The sequence below is a fragment of the Mesoplodon mirus genome (assembly GCF_964341445.2).
Source record: "Mesoplodon mirus genome assembly, chromosome: 3".
In the NCBI taxonomy this organism is placed as follows: Eukaryota; Metazoa; Chordata; class Mammalia; order Artiodactyla; family Ziphiidae; genus Mesoplodon; species Mesoplodon mirus.
This window is the reverse complement of record NC_138978.1, coordinates 166,172,154-166,190,757: the sequence shown is the minus strand read 5'-3', so window position 1 is coordinate 166,190,757 and position 18,604 is coordinate 166,172,154. Positions and strand designations below refer to the sequence as shown.

Genomic DNA, 18,604 nt, shown 5'->3' with positions numbered 1-18,604 from the left:
ATTCCTCCCTCAAAAGTTCCATATCCATGTCTTTCTTTCCCCAGTTTTACTTTTCAATTGCCTCCCCAGATCACAGACTCTCTTCCCCCATCTAGGAGTCCTCATATACAAGTTTTATCTCCCTTCTGCCTCTCCATTAACCTTTTCCTCCATTGCTTCTCACTTTTGCCCCAGAAGTAGAAACAACAGGAATGCACAACATGATATAGAAACAGGTATCTGGAACACTGGCATTCTCCTTTAGCTTCACATTCTGTCCAGCCATCAATGTAAGAATCTAAGAGTTGTACCAGTCAATTTTTTTTAAATGAAACTTAAATATAATATGATATGGTACATATGGTATAGAATCAATGTCACAACCCGGGGAAGATTGGGAAAAGCATCCTGGTGAGTAGGAGAGAGAGGCTGCTTACCTCTAAGCTACGTTCTCTAAATAAATTAGTGCTAACACACCCTTCTGGGAACTAAATATTTTTAAAAATTAAAAATCATTCCAAAGACTCACCCAAGAAATTAGGATACAGATGGTCAATATTATCCACAACATAGTTACACTTGGGACATCTATTATTGTCCTCCAAACTCTGATGAATACACTTGTAGCTATTAACAAGAGAAAAAATAAAACAGCTTGATTAAATCAGTGATAAATTAATAAACTAGTCACAAAATAGTGCCTATTAGTTTTCTATTCCTCATTTTCAACATAAGTTATCTAGCAGTTATCAAATTTTTTTCAGCTTATACTTTTATATTATAAAGAAGATACATAGGGCATTTATTAGATAATAGTATACAAAAGTTATTTAAAAATATTATTTAAAAATAAACTCAAATAACAAGCCTACTGGATATAAAATTTTAAAAGATATACTAACTTTTAAGTTTATGCAATTTAAACAGTATATAACAACACCAAGAAAAACAAATGCCTGTAATTTAGTTAAGCAAACAGACTATCTGTATTCTTGGAGTGCTGATATCCTCAATACAAAAAAAGCTCATTCAAATGAAAAGAAAATAAGAGAAATACAGAAAAATCAGCAAGACAAAAGTTAGTCAATAAGCATGGGAAATCATCACTTTCATTAGGATGAAAAATTGATTTTAAATTATATATTAGTTTTTACCAATCAGAATAGAAGAATAAAGAAAAAACTGTCAGAGTTAAGGAGTACATGTAGATACGAATAATTTCATGTACTGCTGCAGGAACTGCCACTTTCTAGAAGGCAAGTTGTATGGAAAACCTTAAGGCTGTGTATCCTCTTTGATGTAGTGATTTTACTTCTAGGAATTTATCCTATGGAAATAAGCAGATATATATTTGTAGAAAGATGTTCAATTCAAAGTTATCTGTAAATAGCAAAACAAGTTAGAAGCAACCAAAACACTGGGAAATTGGCTACATAAATTTGTAAACATCAATCCAATGCAATGTATACAGCCAATAAAAGTCACACTGTAATATGTAACTATACGCCATGAAAAATAATCTAATAACTATTAATAGGTACAGCTGGAGAAATATGATTATGAGAAATTTTTGCCTTCTTAGATTATATATTTCTGTAATGTTTGGTTTTTTACAATTGTGTATTGTCTTATAACAAAAAACTTTGAAAATGTCATTCAACTAAACGCCAAAGAAATATCAAATTGACATTAGGAAAAACGTCACTATATAATTATGTTACTAAATAAAAATAACCTCTAACACAGTGGATACAATTCCATTTGTTTTAAAAAATTATGTATGTGTACATTTTTTAAAACTTCTAAATTGTATTTATTAAACTACAGTTGATTTACAATATTGTGTTAGTATCAGATGAACAGCCTCAGATTCTTTTCCATTAAAGGTTATTACAAGGGATTGAATATAGTTCCATGTGCTATATGGCAAATCCTTGCTGTTTATATATTTTATATATAGTAATGTATATCTATTAATCCCATAGTCCTAATTTATCGCTCCCCTCTGGTAATAAATTTGTTTTCTAGGTGTGTCAGTCTGTTTCTGTTTTGTAAGTTAGTTGATTCATATTATTTTTTTAGATTCCACATATAAGTGATATTTGTCTTTCTCTGCCTGACTTACTTCCTTTGTATGATAATCCCTAGGTCCATCCATGTTGCTACAAATGGCAATATTTCACTCTTTTTAATGGCTAATATTCCACTGTATATATACCACATCTTCTTTATCCATTCATCTGTTGATGGACATTTAGGGTGCTTCTGTGCCTTGGCTATTGTAAATAGTGCTGCTATGAACATTGGGATGTATGAACCTTTTTGAATTAACAGTTTTCTCCAGATATATGCCCAGGAGTGGGATTGCAGGGTCATATGGTAACTCTATTTTTAGTTTTTTAAGGGGAACCTCCAAACTTTTCCACAGTGACTACAACAATTTACATTGCCACCAACAGTGTAGGAGGGTTCCTTTTTCTTCACACCCTCTCCAGCACTTATTTATTTGTAGACTTTTTGATGATGGCCATTCTGACCAGTGTGAGGTGATACCTTATTGTAGTTCTGATTTGCATTTCTCTAAAAATTAGCGATGTGGAGCATCTTTTCAGGTGACCTGTTGGCCATGTGTATGTCTTCTTTGGAGAAATGTCTATTTAGGTTTTCTGCTCATTTTTTGAATGGTTGTTTTTTTTGACATTGAGTTGCAAGAGCTCTCTGTATATTTTAGAAATTAAGCCCTTGTTGGCTGCATCACTTGCAAACATTTTCTCCCAGTCTGTAGGTGGTCTTTTGTTTTGTTTATGGTTTCCTTTGCTGTGCAAAGGCATATAAGTTTGATTAGGTCCCATTTGTTTATTTTTATTTCTTTTGCCTTGAGAGACTGAACTAAGAAAATATTACTGCAACTTATGTCAGAGAATGTTTTGCCTATGTTCTCCTCTAGAATTTTTATGTTGTCATGTCTTATATTTAAGTCTTTAAGCCATTTTGAGGTTGGTTTTGTTTTTTTTTTTGCGGTACTCGGGCCTCTCACTGTTGTGGCCTCTCCCGTTGCGGAGCACAGGCTCCGGACGCGCAGGCTCAGCGGCCATGGCTCACGGGCCCAGCCGCTCCGCGGCATGTGGGATCTTCCTGGACCGGGGCACGAACCCGTGTCCCCTGCATCGGCAGGTGGACTCTCAACCACTGCGCCACCAGGGAAGCCCCTTGAGTTTATTTTTGTGTATACTGTAAGGGAGTGTTCTAACTTCATGGATTTACATGCAGCTGTCCAGCTTTCCCAACACCACTTGCTGATGAGACTGTCTTTTCTCCACTGTATATTCTTGCCTCCTTTGTCGAAGAGTAATTGACCATGAGTGTGTGGGTTTATTTCTGGGCTCTCTATTCTGTTCCATTGATCCATATGTCTGTTTTTGTGTCAATATCACACTGTTTTGATTCCTGTAGCTTTGTAGTATTGTCTGAAGTCTGGGAGGGTTATGCTTCCAGCTTTGCTGTTTTTCCTCAGAATTGCTTTGGCAAGTCTAGGTCTTCTGTGGTTCCATATAAATTTTATGATTATTTGTTCAAGCTCTGTGAAAAATATCATGGGTAATTTGATAGGGATTGCATTAAATCTGTAGATTGCTTTGGGGAGTATTGCTATTTTAACAACATTAATTCTTCCAATCCAACAGCAGAGGATATCTTTCCATTTCTTTATATCATCTTCAGTTTCCTTTATCAATGTTTTATCATTCTCAGCGTATAGGTCTTTCATATCCTTGGTTAGGTTTATTCCGAGGTATTTTAATTTTTTGATGTGATTTTAAATGGGATTTTTTTTTACTTTCTCTGATATTTCATTGTTAGTGTAAATAAATGGAACAGATTTCTGTATATTGATCTTGTATCCTGCACCTTGCTCAATTCATTTATTAGTTCTAATAGTTTTAGACACAGCAACCAGACAGGAAAAAGAAATAAAAGGTATCCAGATTGGAAGGGAAGAGGTAAAACTGTCATTGTATGCAGATGACATGATACTCTATATAGAAAATCCTAAAGATTCCACACAAAAACTGAAAGCATTTAAATGTGAACATTTAAAATAAACTGAAAAAGACATTCACCATAATGTTAACAGTATGTGCCACTGGGTAATATAATTACGGGAAACTTTTTCTTTGTAGGTGTCTACAAGTTTCTATAGTAAACATGTACTGCTCCTAACAATCAGGAAAAAAAATTACTTCTAAGAAATTAAAAGGGTGATTTACATATAAGATGATTCCTAAAAAGACAGTAACTCTTTTATCCTGTGTCTAAGTTACTATAAATTTGCTTCAGCTTCATAAACTGAAGCAGATTTTTATATATACCTACTTCCCTCCACCTTATCAAAACAAAACGCTACATCCATCAGGTTGCTCTGTTCTAGTTGCCATCTACTTTCTCATCTCACATTTGTTACTTGCAAGACAAACAAAAAGAAGGACATTGTAGGGAATCAATGTAGCGTGGTCTTTGGCACAGTACAGGGGCCCAAAGATTAAACACCTGGCATATAACAGGTACTCAAATATTACATACAGAACAAATGACTTGCACAGTGTTCCAGAAACGATATCTTCAGCTCCTGCAACTATGACAAGGCTAGGAATACCATATTACCAAAAGATAGGCTCCATATCTGAGAGGAAACTTCCTACATGGAAATTTCAATGAAAGAAATAACATACTAATTTTTTTTTCATTTTATTACAAGGGAAAAGCATAAAGAAGATATGCAAATACAATAGATTAAGAGCTCCAACATGGGAACATTTATAGTCTGCTTAGGGGGAAAGGAAATGAGTTAATATTACCAGAATACATGCCAACGTGACAAGATTTAATCCTTTAAAAAAAAACCTGCAGGGAATTCCCTGGCAGTCCAGTGGTTAGGACTCAGTGCTGTCACTGCCATGGCCCAGGTTCAATCCCTGGTTGGGGAACTAATACCCCACAAGCTGTGCTGTGCAGCCAAAAAAAAAAAAAAAAAAAAACCCTGCGGGCCTCCCTGGTGGCGCAGTGGTTGAGAGTCCGCCTGCCGATGCAGGGGATACGGGTTCGTGCCCCGGTCTGGGAGGATCCCATATGCCGCGGAGCGGCTGGGCCCGTGAGCCATGGCCGCTGGGCCTGCGCGTCCGGAGCCTGTGCTCCGCAGCGGGGGAGGCCACAACAGTGAGAGGCCCGCATACCGCAAAAAAAAAAAAAAAAAAAAAAAAAAACCCTGCAAGTTCAAATAAAGCAAGTCATGAAGGAGAGAATATGAGGTTATTAAAGACAGGAGACAGGGAACTGACAGATAAGCAGAAGAAGGACATTTGGGGTTTTAGCAAATGGCTTTTGAAAAGAAATAGTAGTCAGAAAATGAGCAAATAAAATGACAAGAAAAACAAGCTAAATTGTTAAGCCAGAGAAAGAGTTTGAAATATACATGAAATTATTCCTGAATCCAATAGAACATTCTCCTCTCCCTTCTTCAGCATCCTAATCGTATCCCTTGTCAGTAAGCTTACTACCATACCATCCTCTCCTAGAAGAAAAAGATAGTCTAGGACACAACCAGAAGGAACTGTCTTCAGAAACAGAAGCTCAAATGACTTTTCTGCATTGTACTTGATAATATCCATCTATACTATAAAATTTAAATGAATCAAATTACACGCCACTGTATAAAACTGCAGTGATAACAAGATGCATCAAGTTTATTTTATAACATCTATTGTCTCACTACCACCTTGGGTAGACCCTCCCTAGTCTGAGAAATAGTAACTGTCTTATTCTGTACTTAATCTGTGTATGTGTTTGTCAGCCCCTCTTCTATTTGCTCATTAAAAGCAGAGATTTGTTTTACTCATCTCTGTACCCTCAATATCCAGTACAATATCCTGTTAAAGAGTTGGAACTCAATAAATTCTGAATGCATGAGAAAATAGATATGACCAAAAAAGAAACATACTTCTGCTGCCTCCTGGGTCATATAAAACACTGCGAGAAAGTCTCAATACAGTAACTCTAATTCATTATCACTCATCTATCTCCTTGACCAACACCAGCCCAAATGCAATGTTTTGGATTCCAAAAGAAGAGTATATGCCTAAACTAGTGATCAAAATAGGTGGGCAAAAAGAGATAAGAAGGATACATATTTTGGGTCTACCTGAGAAATTTTCAATAGCTACTCACACTGCAACTCTTAAAAAAGTATATTCAGTACCACAGTGTGCTAACGGTATGTCCGCTGGTAAGTGTAGATCTGACCACAAAGAATGAATATTCCTCCACAGAAGTATATAGTTGCTCTGTTTCTTCTATTAAGTATATACCTACCTACAAAATATAATTGATTCTTCTGTCTGTGTCAACAGCGATGAGTAGATACAGAAAACTGAATAACTAGAAAATTCTCAAAAAAGGAGGAACTATAAAAAGAACAGAAAAAAAAAAATCAGTACCAGTGGTTGTATATAAGAACCAGGTACAAAAAAAGACTAATAGTAAGGTAGGAGATGATGGATTAGTCAAAAGTCCCAAAAGGCAAACTGACACTGAGTCTTGATCACAGGTATGCTGCAAGATGACAACACTAAGGGACCCTGTTAATTATAACTAGTTTGTATTGAAGCAAACAGTAAATCAGGAGCTGACATACATGAGGTCTGAGAAGCAGAGGGCAGGGGACAAGCTGGAGGCAGCAAAGGGGAAAGAGAAAGAGCAAACCTTATCTCTATGTCATACAGAAGCCAGATTTTTAAAATTATATCATTGAGTTTCAGTTAGATTATAGCTAATAGCAGGTTCACTGTGAAGTGGGAATGATTTAAAGTGAAAGAACTTCCCGCTATAATGTCTCCAACCTGTTACTAGGAAAGACTTATCATTTTTAAGTGGGACAAGGAATAAACAGTTGATGTGGCCCAATTTGATTAGGTGTTAATAATCTGGATGGAGCCTTGAAGTGGTATACTGCTTGGCTCCAGGTAACCAGCCAGGGTTCAACTTAGCAAACAGTTGATACAACAGGCTACTGTTAATGACTGGAGTTCCACAAGCCTCTCATGTCTTATGGTAAATAATTAAGAGCTTTTACTTTCAACAAAAGAACAAAATGTCTCACAGTTCATCAAGCCTGGCAATGGGACTGTCAGTTTCCAGGTTTATTGGCTCCTACCAATGTTATCATCCCTATCCTACCAACACCTGCTTTCTGGTAGGTATTTTAAAACACAATCACAGGGACTTCCCTGGTGGCACAGTGGTTAAGAATCCGCCTGCCAATGCAGGGGACACGGGTTCGATCCCTGGTCCGGGAAGATCCCACATGCTGTGGAGCAACTAAGCCTGTGTGCCACAACTACTGAGCATGCACTCTAGAGCCCGCGAGCCACAACTACTGAAGCCCGCACCCTAGAGCCTGTGCTCCACAACAGCAGAAGCCACCACAAGTGAGAAGCCCGTGCACCACAATAAAGAGTAGCCCCCAGTCACCACAACTAGAGAAAGCCTGCACACAGCAACGAAGACCCAACGCAGTTAAAATAAATAAATAAACATATATATATATATATATATATTTTAAAAACACAATCACATCAGAGTGTAACAAAGTAACTTGAATTGTAACAAAGATCTAAACTTTATTTTTATTTGAAGGTAAAAAGAAGGTATTTAAGAAACCAACGGGGCTTCCCTGGTGGCGCAGTGGTTGGGAGTCCGCCTGCGATGCAGGGGACGTGGGTTCGTGCCCCGGTCCGGGAGGATCCCACATGCCGCGGAGGGGCTGGGCCCATGAGCCATGGCCGCTGAGCCTGCACGTCCAGAGCCTGTGCTCCGCAACGGGAGAGGCCACAGCAGTGGGAGGTCTGCGTACCGCAAATAAAAAAAAAAAAAAAAAAAAAAAAAAAAAAGAAACCAATGAACTAAACTCACACCATGAAGATTACAGGACTCACTGAAAAGGCCAGGCCTGTCTAGTTATAAAGTCAATCAGTAATTTATTGTACTTCACAACATACTGAAGCAAGAATATTGAACTGATTCAGCAGTCTCTTAAGTTTTTTAAATGCCACAGTGAATATGTTAGACAAGGGCAGTTAGGAAAAATGGAAACCTCGCTTTACAATCTGTTTCACACTTCAACACCTTCAAATCTGTGAAAGAAGAGAAGTGAAAGGGTAGGAAGACAATGGGGGTTGGGGGCCAGAGAGCAGCAGCAGCAGATATGCTGACTGACTTGACAAAGGTAAGTTTTAGACCCAGACCTAGATTCCTGGTCCACCAACTTCAAGAACTTGCTCTTTTAGCTTTATATCTGTAGTTCTCAACTAAGGGCTACTTTGTCCTCTAAGGGATATCTGGCAATGGTTGGAGACATTTTTGGTTGTCACAACTTGGAGGAGAAGGGTTGTTACTGGGTTACTACAGAAGCCAGGGATACTGCTAAACAATCTAAAATACCAAGGACAGTTACCCACAACAAAGAATTATCTGGTCTAATATGTCAATACTACCAAGGTTGAGAAAGCCTACCATAAATCACCCAATTTTCCAGAATAATCAAAATCCAAAGTCTCTAAGAGAAGTATATGATTTCCTATGGAATGCTAAGGTGCTGTATCAACTAATGGACCAAAGAGAACACTACTGCTAAACAATCAGCCTGAAAAGACCAAGACCATACATGTGTCAAGACCCACATGACCAGAATTTCAGTAGCAATATATAGAAGAAAGTGATTCACAAATGATAATAATGTCAATGCAATATATAGCAGGAAATAAAAATTATTTAAGAAGGCAAGATGGCCTTTTTTAAAAACCAACAAAAAGATTCTGAAAGAATACACAATCACTTCTTACCAGAGATAATCTTTGAGGAAGTAGAAAAGAAAGGCTAGGGGAAGGGAAACATTTACATTTCATATTATACCTTTCTGTACATTGAAAGTTTTTATAGCCAACAGTATACATTGTTCTTATCGTTTTAATAACTTTTATTTTAATAAAGGACATAGATAATACAAGCTAAGAAAGCTATTTTTATTCTAAAATTTCTTTTTAAATGACTGGCAGATTGGATATACCTATCAACAAAGCACTGCACTCCAGATCAAACTAAAGGACTTACAAACTGGTAACAATACTCGTCTTCACTAATGGATATCAACCTACCAGATATCATATTCAACCTCAGTATGCAATTGTGGGTCTAACTTCAACATGAATTAGAATAATAAGATATATTAGAACACAACAGAAATACTAAACAAAGAGGGTAAATAATTTAGGGAGATGATTGACTGCAAGTAGAATATACCACCTCCAATCAAATAAATAGGTAAATAAACTAAAGGAATTAAACATACACAAATTACATACCCATTAGGATGACCACTATTAAAAAAAAAACAGAAAATAACAAGTGTTGGAAAGGATGTGGAAAAATTGGAACCCTTGTGCACTGTTGGTGGGAATGTAAAATGGTACTGCAGGTATGAAAAAGAGTGTGGAGGTTCTGCAGAAGATTAAACACATATGTACCATATGATCCAGCAATTCTGCTTCCAGGTATATACCTGAAAGAACTGAAAGCAGGATTTCAAAAAGCTATTTATACACCAATGTTCAAAGAAACATTATTAACAATAGTTAACAGCTGAAAGCAACCCAAGTGTCCATAGAGAGAAGAATGCACAAACAAAATATGATATATATGGTCATCCCTCAGTATCCACAGCGAATTGCTGTCAGGACCCCCGTAGATACCAAAATCCAAGGATCTTCAAGTCCCTTATATAAAATGGTGTAGTATTAGCATATAACCTACTGTACATCTTACTGTATACTTTAAATCATCTCTAGGTTACTTATAATAACTAATACAATGTAAATGCTATGTAAATAGTTGCCAGTGAGCTGCAAATTCAAGTTGTGCTTTTTGGAATTTTCTGGAATTTTTTTTTCAAATACTTTGGAACCATGGTTGGTGGAACCCACAGATGCTGAACCCGCAGATACAGAGGAACAACTGTATATGCAATGGAATGTTATTCAGCCTCAAAAAGGAAGGAAATTTTGACACATGCTACAACATGGATAAAACTTGAGCACACTCTGCTAAGTGAAATAAGCTAGTCACAAAAGACGGATACTGTTTGATTCCATTTATATGAGGTATCCAGAGTAGTCACATTCACAAAAAGTAGAATGGTGATTGACAGAGGTTGGGATAAGAGGGAAATGGCACTTGTTGTTTAATGGGTATATAGTTTCAGTTTTGCAAGATAAAAACGTTCTGGAGACTGATTTGCACAACAATGTTACAATACTCAATACTACTCCACTTAAAAATGGTTAAGATGGTAAATGTTAAGATAAGCATATTTTATCACAACTGAAAATCTTTTAAAATATACAGATTAGCATGACATATAACCTAAAGACAGCACTGAGCAAAGTGTTAAAGAACACAGAACTTTTTAATCCTCTAATATCCTTTTCCAATGACCTTCCAGCCTGCTTTAATGGCCCTCGCATCTATCCCCCACAAGTGAGTTAAAGGTGCTTCATGCTTCATCCTAATTACCCAGCACCCCCCAATTTCCTAAAACAGCAGTCAAAGCTCTTTAAACAATTAAGAAACCCAAAAGTTTATTATTATAGTTTCATCTATAAGGCTGATAGTAAATCTAAGTATTTCACAGAAATTATACCACCAACCACATGTTTGCCTTGAGCTGTCAAACCTGTAAAGGTATATCCGTCAAGGAAATAGGATTCAAAATAACCAACAGTAGCTTTAAAAACATAACTTCTCACTGGCTACATTTACACACAAGTTAAAAATTGCCAAAAGACAATTTCACTAAATAAAATCATCTTACCAAAAGCTGTGGCCACACTTCGTCATGTATGCTTCCTCAATCATATCAAAGCAGATAGGGCTACAAACAAAAAAGAAAAATAATTAATACATTTTTTTAAGTAGACTGATTACAAATTGGAAAGAGTCAGTAACAATACCAACAATATCGTATTTCAATACATAGCTAAGTCTTCAAACTTTCTATTGATGAGATGAAATTTCTACTGAGCTGAATGAACTTTAGGGGACTGCTGGTAAAATGACAATTTGTTCAAGATGGCCCTAAGCACCATCAAGTTCTAAGATGAATTAAATGAATAATTTAACTGACTCCAATACTTCAACTTGACCATAAATTTTGATAGTATAATGCAATCACGAGTGCTTAAGTTCTACCATCTTTTTCAATCATCCCTGGTACAAAACCATCTAAATGCTCTATTTCCTATCTCAAAGGAAATGAATTTCCTGAGTGATAAATTTACAGTTCCAATCTCAATAAATCTTCTAGGTAGTGAAGACGCTAATGATAACTAATACTTAACACAAACTATGCATGTCCATTAAAACAATGACATATATTAACTCACTTAATCCTTTCAACAGCATAGGTACCTATTACTAGACCCACTTTATAGATAAGGAAATTGAGACACAGAATGTCAAAAGTCACACAGCTAAGAAGTAACACAGCCAACTTTCAAACTCAGATCCATGTTCTCAACCACTATTCTATACTACTTCCAGATACCATGAGATAAATATCAAGTCACACCAACTATGCCACATGTTCTGGCCAAGGAAAGGGGGTTATCAATCTCTGAGAGGGTACAGTCTACCAGAAAAATGCAAAGCCTTCTAAGAAGCAATTTCCCTTTATCCTTCCCCCTTCCTCCCTCCAAAAACTCTGATTAAGTCTCCAGAGATACAACAGCCATCTTGAGATCATGAAGACAACAAACATAAGCTAAGAAGACAGGATACGGGGTTCCTTGATAACATCCTTCAGCAGTTGCATCATCCATGGATTGTCAATCTCTGGACTACACATTACATGAAAAAGTAAATCCTAACTTGCTTAAGCCAGTAATTATCGAGTTTCCTGTTACTGGTATTCAAATCCAATGCTTATTGATGTCACGTGACAATTAAACTGTAAATGAAAATTTACCCACTCCCTTCAAGAAAAGTTTCCTGGGCATAAATACTATCTTAGAATGTGAGGTTATAAATAAGTTATAAAATCTCAATGTTGCACAAGCTCAGAGTTTCATCATGTATAGTGTGCTGGCTTAGACTGCACTGGTTTTGTCAGTCTTTACTCTCCCAGACTCAGAATAAAGGGAAATCTCCTAAATGTGGGGATCTGGAAATTTTTCTTTTGGAACAAAGTCCATCTTGCTCCTGCCTGATGAAGTTAAGGAAGCAGGGGTGCGGCTCCCTTCTGAGGACATGTGGATGAGCTGTGGAGGCTGCTCTGTGATCTCAGTTTGCAACTAAACGATGCTGAAGAACAGATCTAAGATGGACAAATTTTATTTCACACTGGTACAGTGGGTGCTCAAGCAGGTATCTTAAGGCCCAAAACCCGGAGTTGAGGCAATATTTATCCCCCCACTTTAAAGACTTTATTTTTTTAGAGGAGTTTTACATTTGCAACAAAACTGAAAGGATGGTATAGAGATCTCCCCTGCCCCCACATGTGCACAGCCTCCCCTATTATCATCACTCACAAGAACAGGGCATTTTTTTAACCAAGCATGAACCTACATTGACACATCATAATCACCCAAACTCCAAAGTTTACCTTAGGGTTCATTCTTCATGTTGTACATTCTATGGGTTTAGGCAAAAGTATAATGACATATACCCACCATTATAATATAATACATATTATTTACACTGCCCTAAAAATCCTCTATGCTCTGCCTATTCGTTTCTATCCCCTTACCCACATCCACTGATTTTTTTATTGTCTCCATAGTTTTGTTTTTTCCAGAAAGTCAGATAGTTGGGACTATATAGTATGTAGCCTTTTCAGATTGGCTTCTTCCACTTAGTAATATGCATTTAAGGTTCTTCCATATCTTTTCATGGCTTGATAGCTAATTTCTTTTCAGTGCTGAATAATATTCCAGTGACTGGGTATACTGTAGTTTATTTATCCATTCACCTACTAAAGGACATCTTCGTTGCTTCCAAGATCTGGCAATTATGAATAAAGCTGCTACAAGCATCTTTGTGCAGGTTTCTGTGTGGTCCTAAGTTTTCAACATCTTTGGGTAAATACCAAGGAGTATAATTGTTGAATCATATGCTAAGAGTAGATTAGTTTTGTAAGAAATCAACCAAACTGTCTTCCAAAGTACCTGTACCATTTTTATCCCCACTAACAAAAAATGAGAGTTCTGTTGCTCCACATCCTCCTCAGTATTTGGTGGTGTCAGTGCTCAAGAGTTAGCCGTTCTGATAGGTGTTTTAGCAATGTCTCGTTGTTATTTTCATTTGCATTTCCCTGATGGCTATGATGATATGGAGCATCTCTTCACATGCTTATTTACCATCTGTAAATCTCTGAGGTGACAGTTAAGGTCTTTGGTCCATTTTTAAATGAGGTTGCTAGCAGAAGCAAAAAGAACTACAATCCTGCAACCTGTGGAACAAAAACCACATTCACAGAAAGATAGACAAGATGAAAAGGCAGAGGGCTATGTACGAGATGAAGGAAAAAGATAAACCCCTAGGAAAACACCTAAATGAAATGGAGATAGGCAATCTTCCAGAAAAAGAATTCAGAATAATGACAGTGAAGATGATCCAGGATCTCGTTAAAAGAATGGAGGCAGAGATCGAGAAGATGCAAAAAATGTTTAACAAAGATCTAGAAGAATTAAAGAACAAACAAACACAGATGAACAATACAATAACTGCAATGAAAAATACACTAAAAGGAATCAATAGCAGAATAACTGAGGCAGAAGAACGGATAAGTGACCTGGAAGACAGAATAGTGGAATTCACTGCTGCGGACAGAATAAAGAAAAAAGAACGAAAAGAAATGAAGACAGCCTAAGAGACCTCTGGGACAACATTAAAAGCAACAACATTCACATTATAGGGGTCCCAGAAGGAAAAGAGAGAAAGGACCCGAGAAAATATCTGAAGAGATTAGAGTCGAAAACTTCCCTAACATGGGAAAGGAAATAGCCACCCAAGTCCAGGAAGCGCAGAGAGTCCCATACAATGTAATCCAAGGAGAAACACACCGAGACACATAGTAATCAAAATGGCAAAAATTAAAGACAAAGAAAAATTACTGAAAGTAGCAAAGGAAAAATGACAAATAACATACAAGGGAACTCCCATAAGGTTAACAGCTGATTTCTCAGCAGAAACTCTACAAGCCAGAAGGGAGTGGCATGATATACTTAAAGTGATGAAAGGGAAGAACCTACAACCAAGATTACCCTACCCAGCAAGGATCTCATTCAAATTCCATGGAGAAATCAAAAGCTTTACAGATAAGCAAAAGCTAAGAGAATTCAGCACCACCAAACCAGCTCGACAACAAATGTTAAAGGAACTTCTCTAAGTGGGAAACACAAGAGAAGAAAAGGACCTACAAAAACAAAGCCCCCCAAATTAAGGAAATGGTAATAGGAACATACATATCGATAATGACCTTAAATGTGAATGGATTAAATGCTCCAATCAAAAGACAAAGTCTTGCTGAATGGATACAAAAACAAGACCCATATATATGCTATCTACAACAGACCCACTTCAGACCTAGGGACACATACAGACTGAAAGTGAGGGGACGGAAAAATATATTCCATGCAAACGGAAATCAAAAGAAAGCTAGAGTAGCAATATTCATATCAGATAAAATAGACTTTAAAATAAAAAAATGTTACAAGAGACAAGGAAGGACACTATGTAATGATCAAGGGATCAATCCAAGAAGAAGATATAACAATTATAAATATATATGCACCCAACATAGGAGCACCTCAATACATAAGGCAACTGCTACCAGCTCTAAAAGAGGAAATCAATAGTAACAATAATAGTGGGGGACTTTAACACCTCACTTACACAAATGGACAGATCATCTAAACAGAAAATTAATAAGGAAACACAAGCTTTAAATGACACAACAGACCTAATAGATTTAAGTGATATTTATAGGACATTCCATCCAAAAACAGCAGATTACACTTTCTTCTCAATTGCACACAAAACATTCTCCAGGATAGATCACATCTTGGGTCACAAATCTAGCCTCAGTAAATTTAAGAAAATTGAAATCATATCAAGCATCTTTTCTGACCACAACACTATGAGATTAGACATCAATTACAGGGGAAAAAATATAAAAAACACAAATACATGGAGGCTAAATAATACGTTACTAAATAACCAAGAGATCACTAAAGCAATCAAAGAGGAAATCAAAGAATACCTAGAGAGAAATAACAATGAAAACACAATGATCCAAAACCTATGCGATGCAGCAAAAGCAGTTTTAAGAGGGAAGTTTATACCTATACAAACCTATCTCAAGAAACAAGAAAAATCTCAAATAAATAACACAACGCTACACCTAAAGGAACTAGACAAAGAAGAACAAACAAAACCCAAAGTTAGCAGAAGGAAAGAAATCATAAAGATCAGAGCAGAAATCAATGAAAGAGAAAAAAAGAAAACAATAGCAAACATCAATAAAACTAAGAGTTGATTCTTTGAGAAGATTAACAAAACTGATAAACCATTAGCCAGACTCATCAAGAAAAAGAGGGAGAGGACTCAAATCAATAAAATTAGAAATGAAAAAGGAGACGTTACAACAAACACCGCAGAAATACAAAGCATCCTAAGGGACTACTACAAGCAACTATATGACAATAAAATGGACCACCTGGAAGAAATGGACAAATTCTTAGAATAGTATAACCTTCCAAGACTGAACCAGGAAGAAACAGAAAATATGAACAGACGTATCACAAGTAATGAAATTGAAACTATGATTAAAATTCTTCCAACAAACAAAAGTCCAGGACCAGATGGCTTCACAGGGGAATTCTATCAAACATTTAGAGAAGAGCTAACACCCACCCTTCTCAAACTCTTCCAAAAAATTGCAGAGGAAGAAACACTCCCAAACTCATTCTATGAGGCCACTTTCACCCCGATACCAAAATCAGACAAAGGTACTATAAAAAAAGAAAATTACAGACCAATATCACTGATGAATATAGATGCAGAAGTCCTCAACAGAATACTAGCAAACAGAATCCAACAACACATTAAAAGTATCACACACCATGATCAAGTGGGATTTATCCCAGAGATGCAAGGATTCTTCAATATACACAAATCAATTAATGTGATATACCATATTAACACATTGAAGAAAAAAACATATGATCATCTCAATAGATGCAGAAAAAGCTTTCAACAAAATTCAACAACGATTTATGATAAAAACTCTCCAGAAAGTGGGCACAGAGGGAACCTACTTCAACATAATAAAGGCCATATAAGACAAAACCACAGCAAACATCATTCTCAATGGTGAAAAACTGAAAGCATTTCCTCTAAGATCAGGAACAAGACAAGGATGTCAAAAAAAAAAAAAAAGAAAAGAAAAAAAAGACAAGGATGTCCAGTCTCACCACTATTATTCAACAAAGTCTTGGAAGTCCTAGCCACGGCACTCAGAGAAGAAAAAGAAATAAAAGGAATACACACTGGAAAAGAAGAAGTAAAGCTGTCACTGTTTTCACATGACATGATACTATACACAGAGAATCCTACAGATGCCACCAGAAAACTACTAGAGCTAATCAATGAATTTGGTAAAGTTGCAGGATACAAAATTAATGCACAGAAATCTCTTGCATTTCTATACACTAATGATGAAAAGTCTGAATGAGAAATTAAGGAAACACTTCCATTTACCACTGCAACAACAAGAATAAAATACCTAGGAATAAACCTACCTAGGGAGACAAAAGACCTGTATGCAGAAAACTATAAGACACTGATGAAAGAGATTAAAGATGATACCAACAAATAGAGAGACATACCATGTTCTTGGATTGGAAGAATCAATATTGTGAAAATGACTATACTACCCAAAGCAATCTACAGATTCAATGCAATCCCTATCAAATTACCAATAGCATTTTTTACAGAACTAGAACAAAAAATCTTAAAATTTGTATGGAGATACAAAAGACCCCGAATAGCCAAAGCAGTATTGAGGGAAAAAAACGGAGCTGGAGGAATCAGACTCCCTGACTTCAGCCTATACTACAAAGCTACAATAATCAAGACAATATGGTACTGGCACAAAAACAAAAATATAGATCCATGGTACAGGATAGAAAGCCCAGAGTTAAACCCACGCACATATGGTCACCTTATTTTTGACAAAGGAAGCAAGAATACACAATGGAAAAAAGACAGCCTCTTCAATAAGTGGTGCTGGGAAAACTGGACAGCTACATGTAAAAGAATGAAATTAGAACACTCCCTAACACCATACACAAAAATAAACTCAAAATGGATTAGAGAGCTAAATGTAAGACTGGGCACTATCAAACTCTTAGAGGAAAACATAGGAAGAACACTCTTTGACATAAATCACAGCAGGACGTTTTTTGATCCACCTCCTAGAGTAATGGAAATATAAACAAAAATAAACAAATGGGACCTAAGGAAACTTAAAAGCTTTTGCACAGCAAAGGAAATCATAAACAAGACGAAAAGATAACCCTCAGAATGAGAGAAAATATTTGCAAATGAATCAACGGACAAAGGATTAATCTCCAAAATATATAAATAGCTCATGCAGCTCAATATTAAAAACACAAACAACCCAATCCAAAAATGGGCAGAAGACCTAAATAGACATTTCTCCAAAGAAGACATACAGATGGCCAAGAAGCACATGAAAAGCTGCTCAACGTCACTAATTATTAGAAGAAATGCAAATCAAAACTACAATGAGGTATCACCTCACACCAGTTAGAATGGGCATCATCAGAAAATCTACAAACAACAAATGCTGGAGAGGGTGTGGAGAAAAGGGAACCCTCTTGCACTGTTGGTGGGAATGTAAATTGATACAGCCACTATGGAGAACAGTATGGAGGTTCCTTAAAAAACTAAAAATAGTATTACCATATGACCCAGCAATCCCACTATTGGGCATATACCCAGAGAAAACCATAATTCAAAAAGACACATGCACCCCAATGTTCACTGCAGCACTATTTACAATAGCCTGGTCATGGAAGCAACCTAAATGCCCATCGACAGACTAATGGATAAAGAAGATGTGGTACATATATACAATGGAATATTACTCAGCCATAAAAAGGAACGAAATTGGGTCTTTTGTAGAGACGTGGATGGATCTAGAGATTGTCATACAGAGTGAAGTAAGTCAGAAAGAGAAAAACAAGTATTGTATATTAACGCATATATGTGGAACCTACAAAATGGTACAAACTGGTTTGCAGAGCAGAAACTGAGACACGGAAGTAGAGAACAAACATATGGACACCAAGGGAGGGAAGTGGCAGGGGGTGGGGGGGTGATGAACTGGGAGATTGGGATCGACACGTATACACTGATGTGTATAAAATGGGTGACTAATAAGAAAATAAATAAATAAACATAAAAAAATTTTTAATAAATAAATCAGGTTGCTTTCTTA

At 36.5% G+C, this 18,604-nt stretch overlaps 1 protein-coding gene across 3 annotated transcripts in view; it reads right to left on the bottom strand.

The window, feature by feature from the left end:
* COP1 (COP1 E3 ubiquitin ligase) overlaps window positions 1–18,604 on the bottom strand; it is a 223,871-nt gene that overhangs the window by 184,098 nt on the left and 21,169 nt on the right. For all 3 annotated transcript variants that reach the window (XM_082613771.1, XM_082613773.1, XM_082613772.1), the window contains exons 2-3: window positions 10,895–10,954; window positions 509–606 (exon numbers count right to left, since the gene is read on the bottom strand). In XM_082613771.1, the coding sequence (XP_082469897.1) occupies window positions 509–606; window positions 10,895–10,954 (158 nt within the window). The remainder of the gene's footprint in view (window positions 1–508; window positions 607–10,894; window positions 10,955–18,604) is intronic.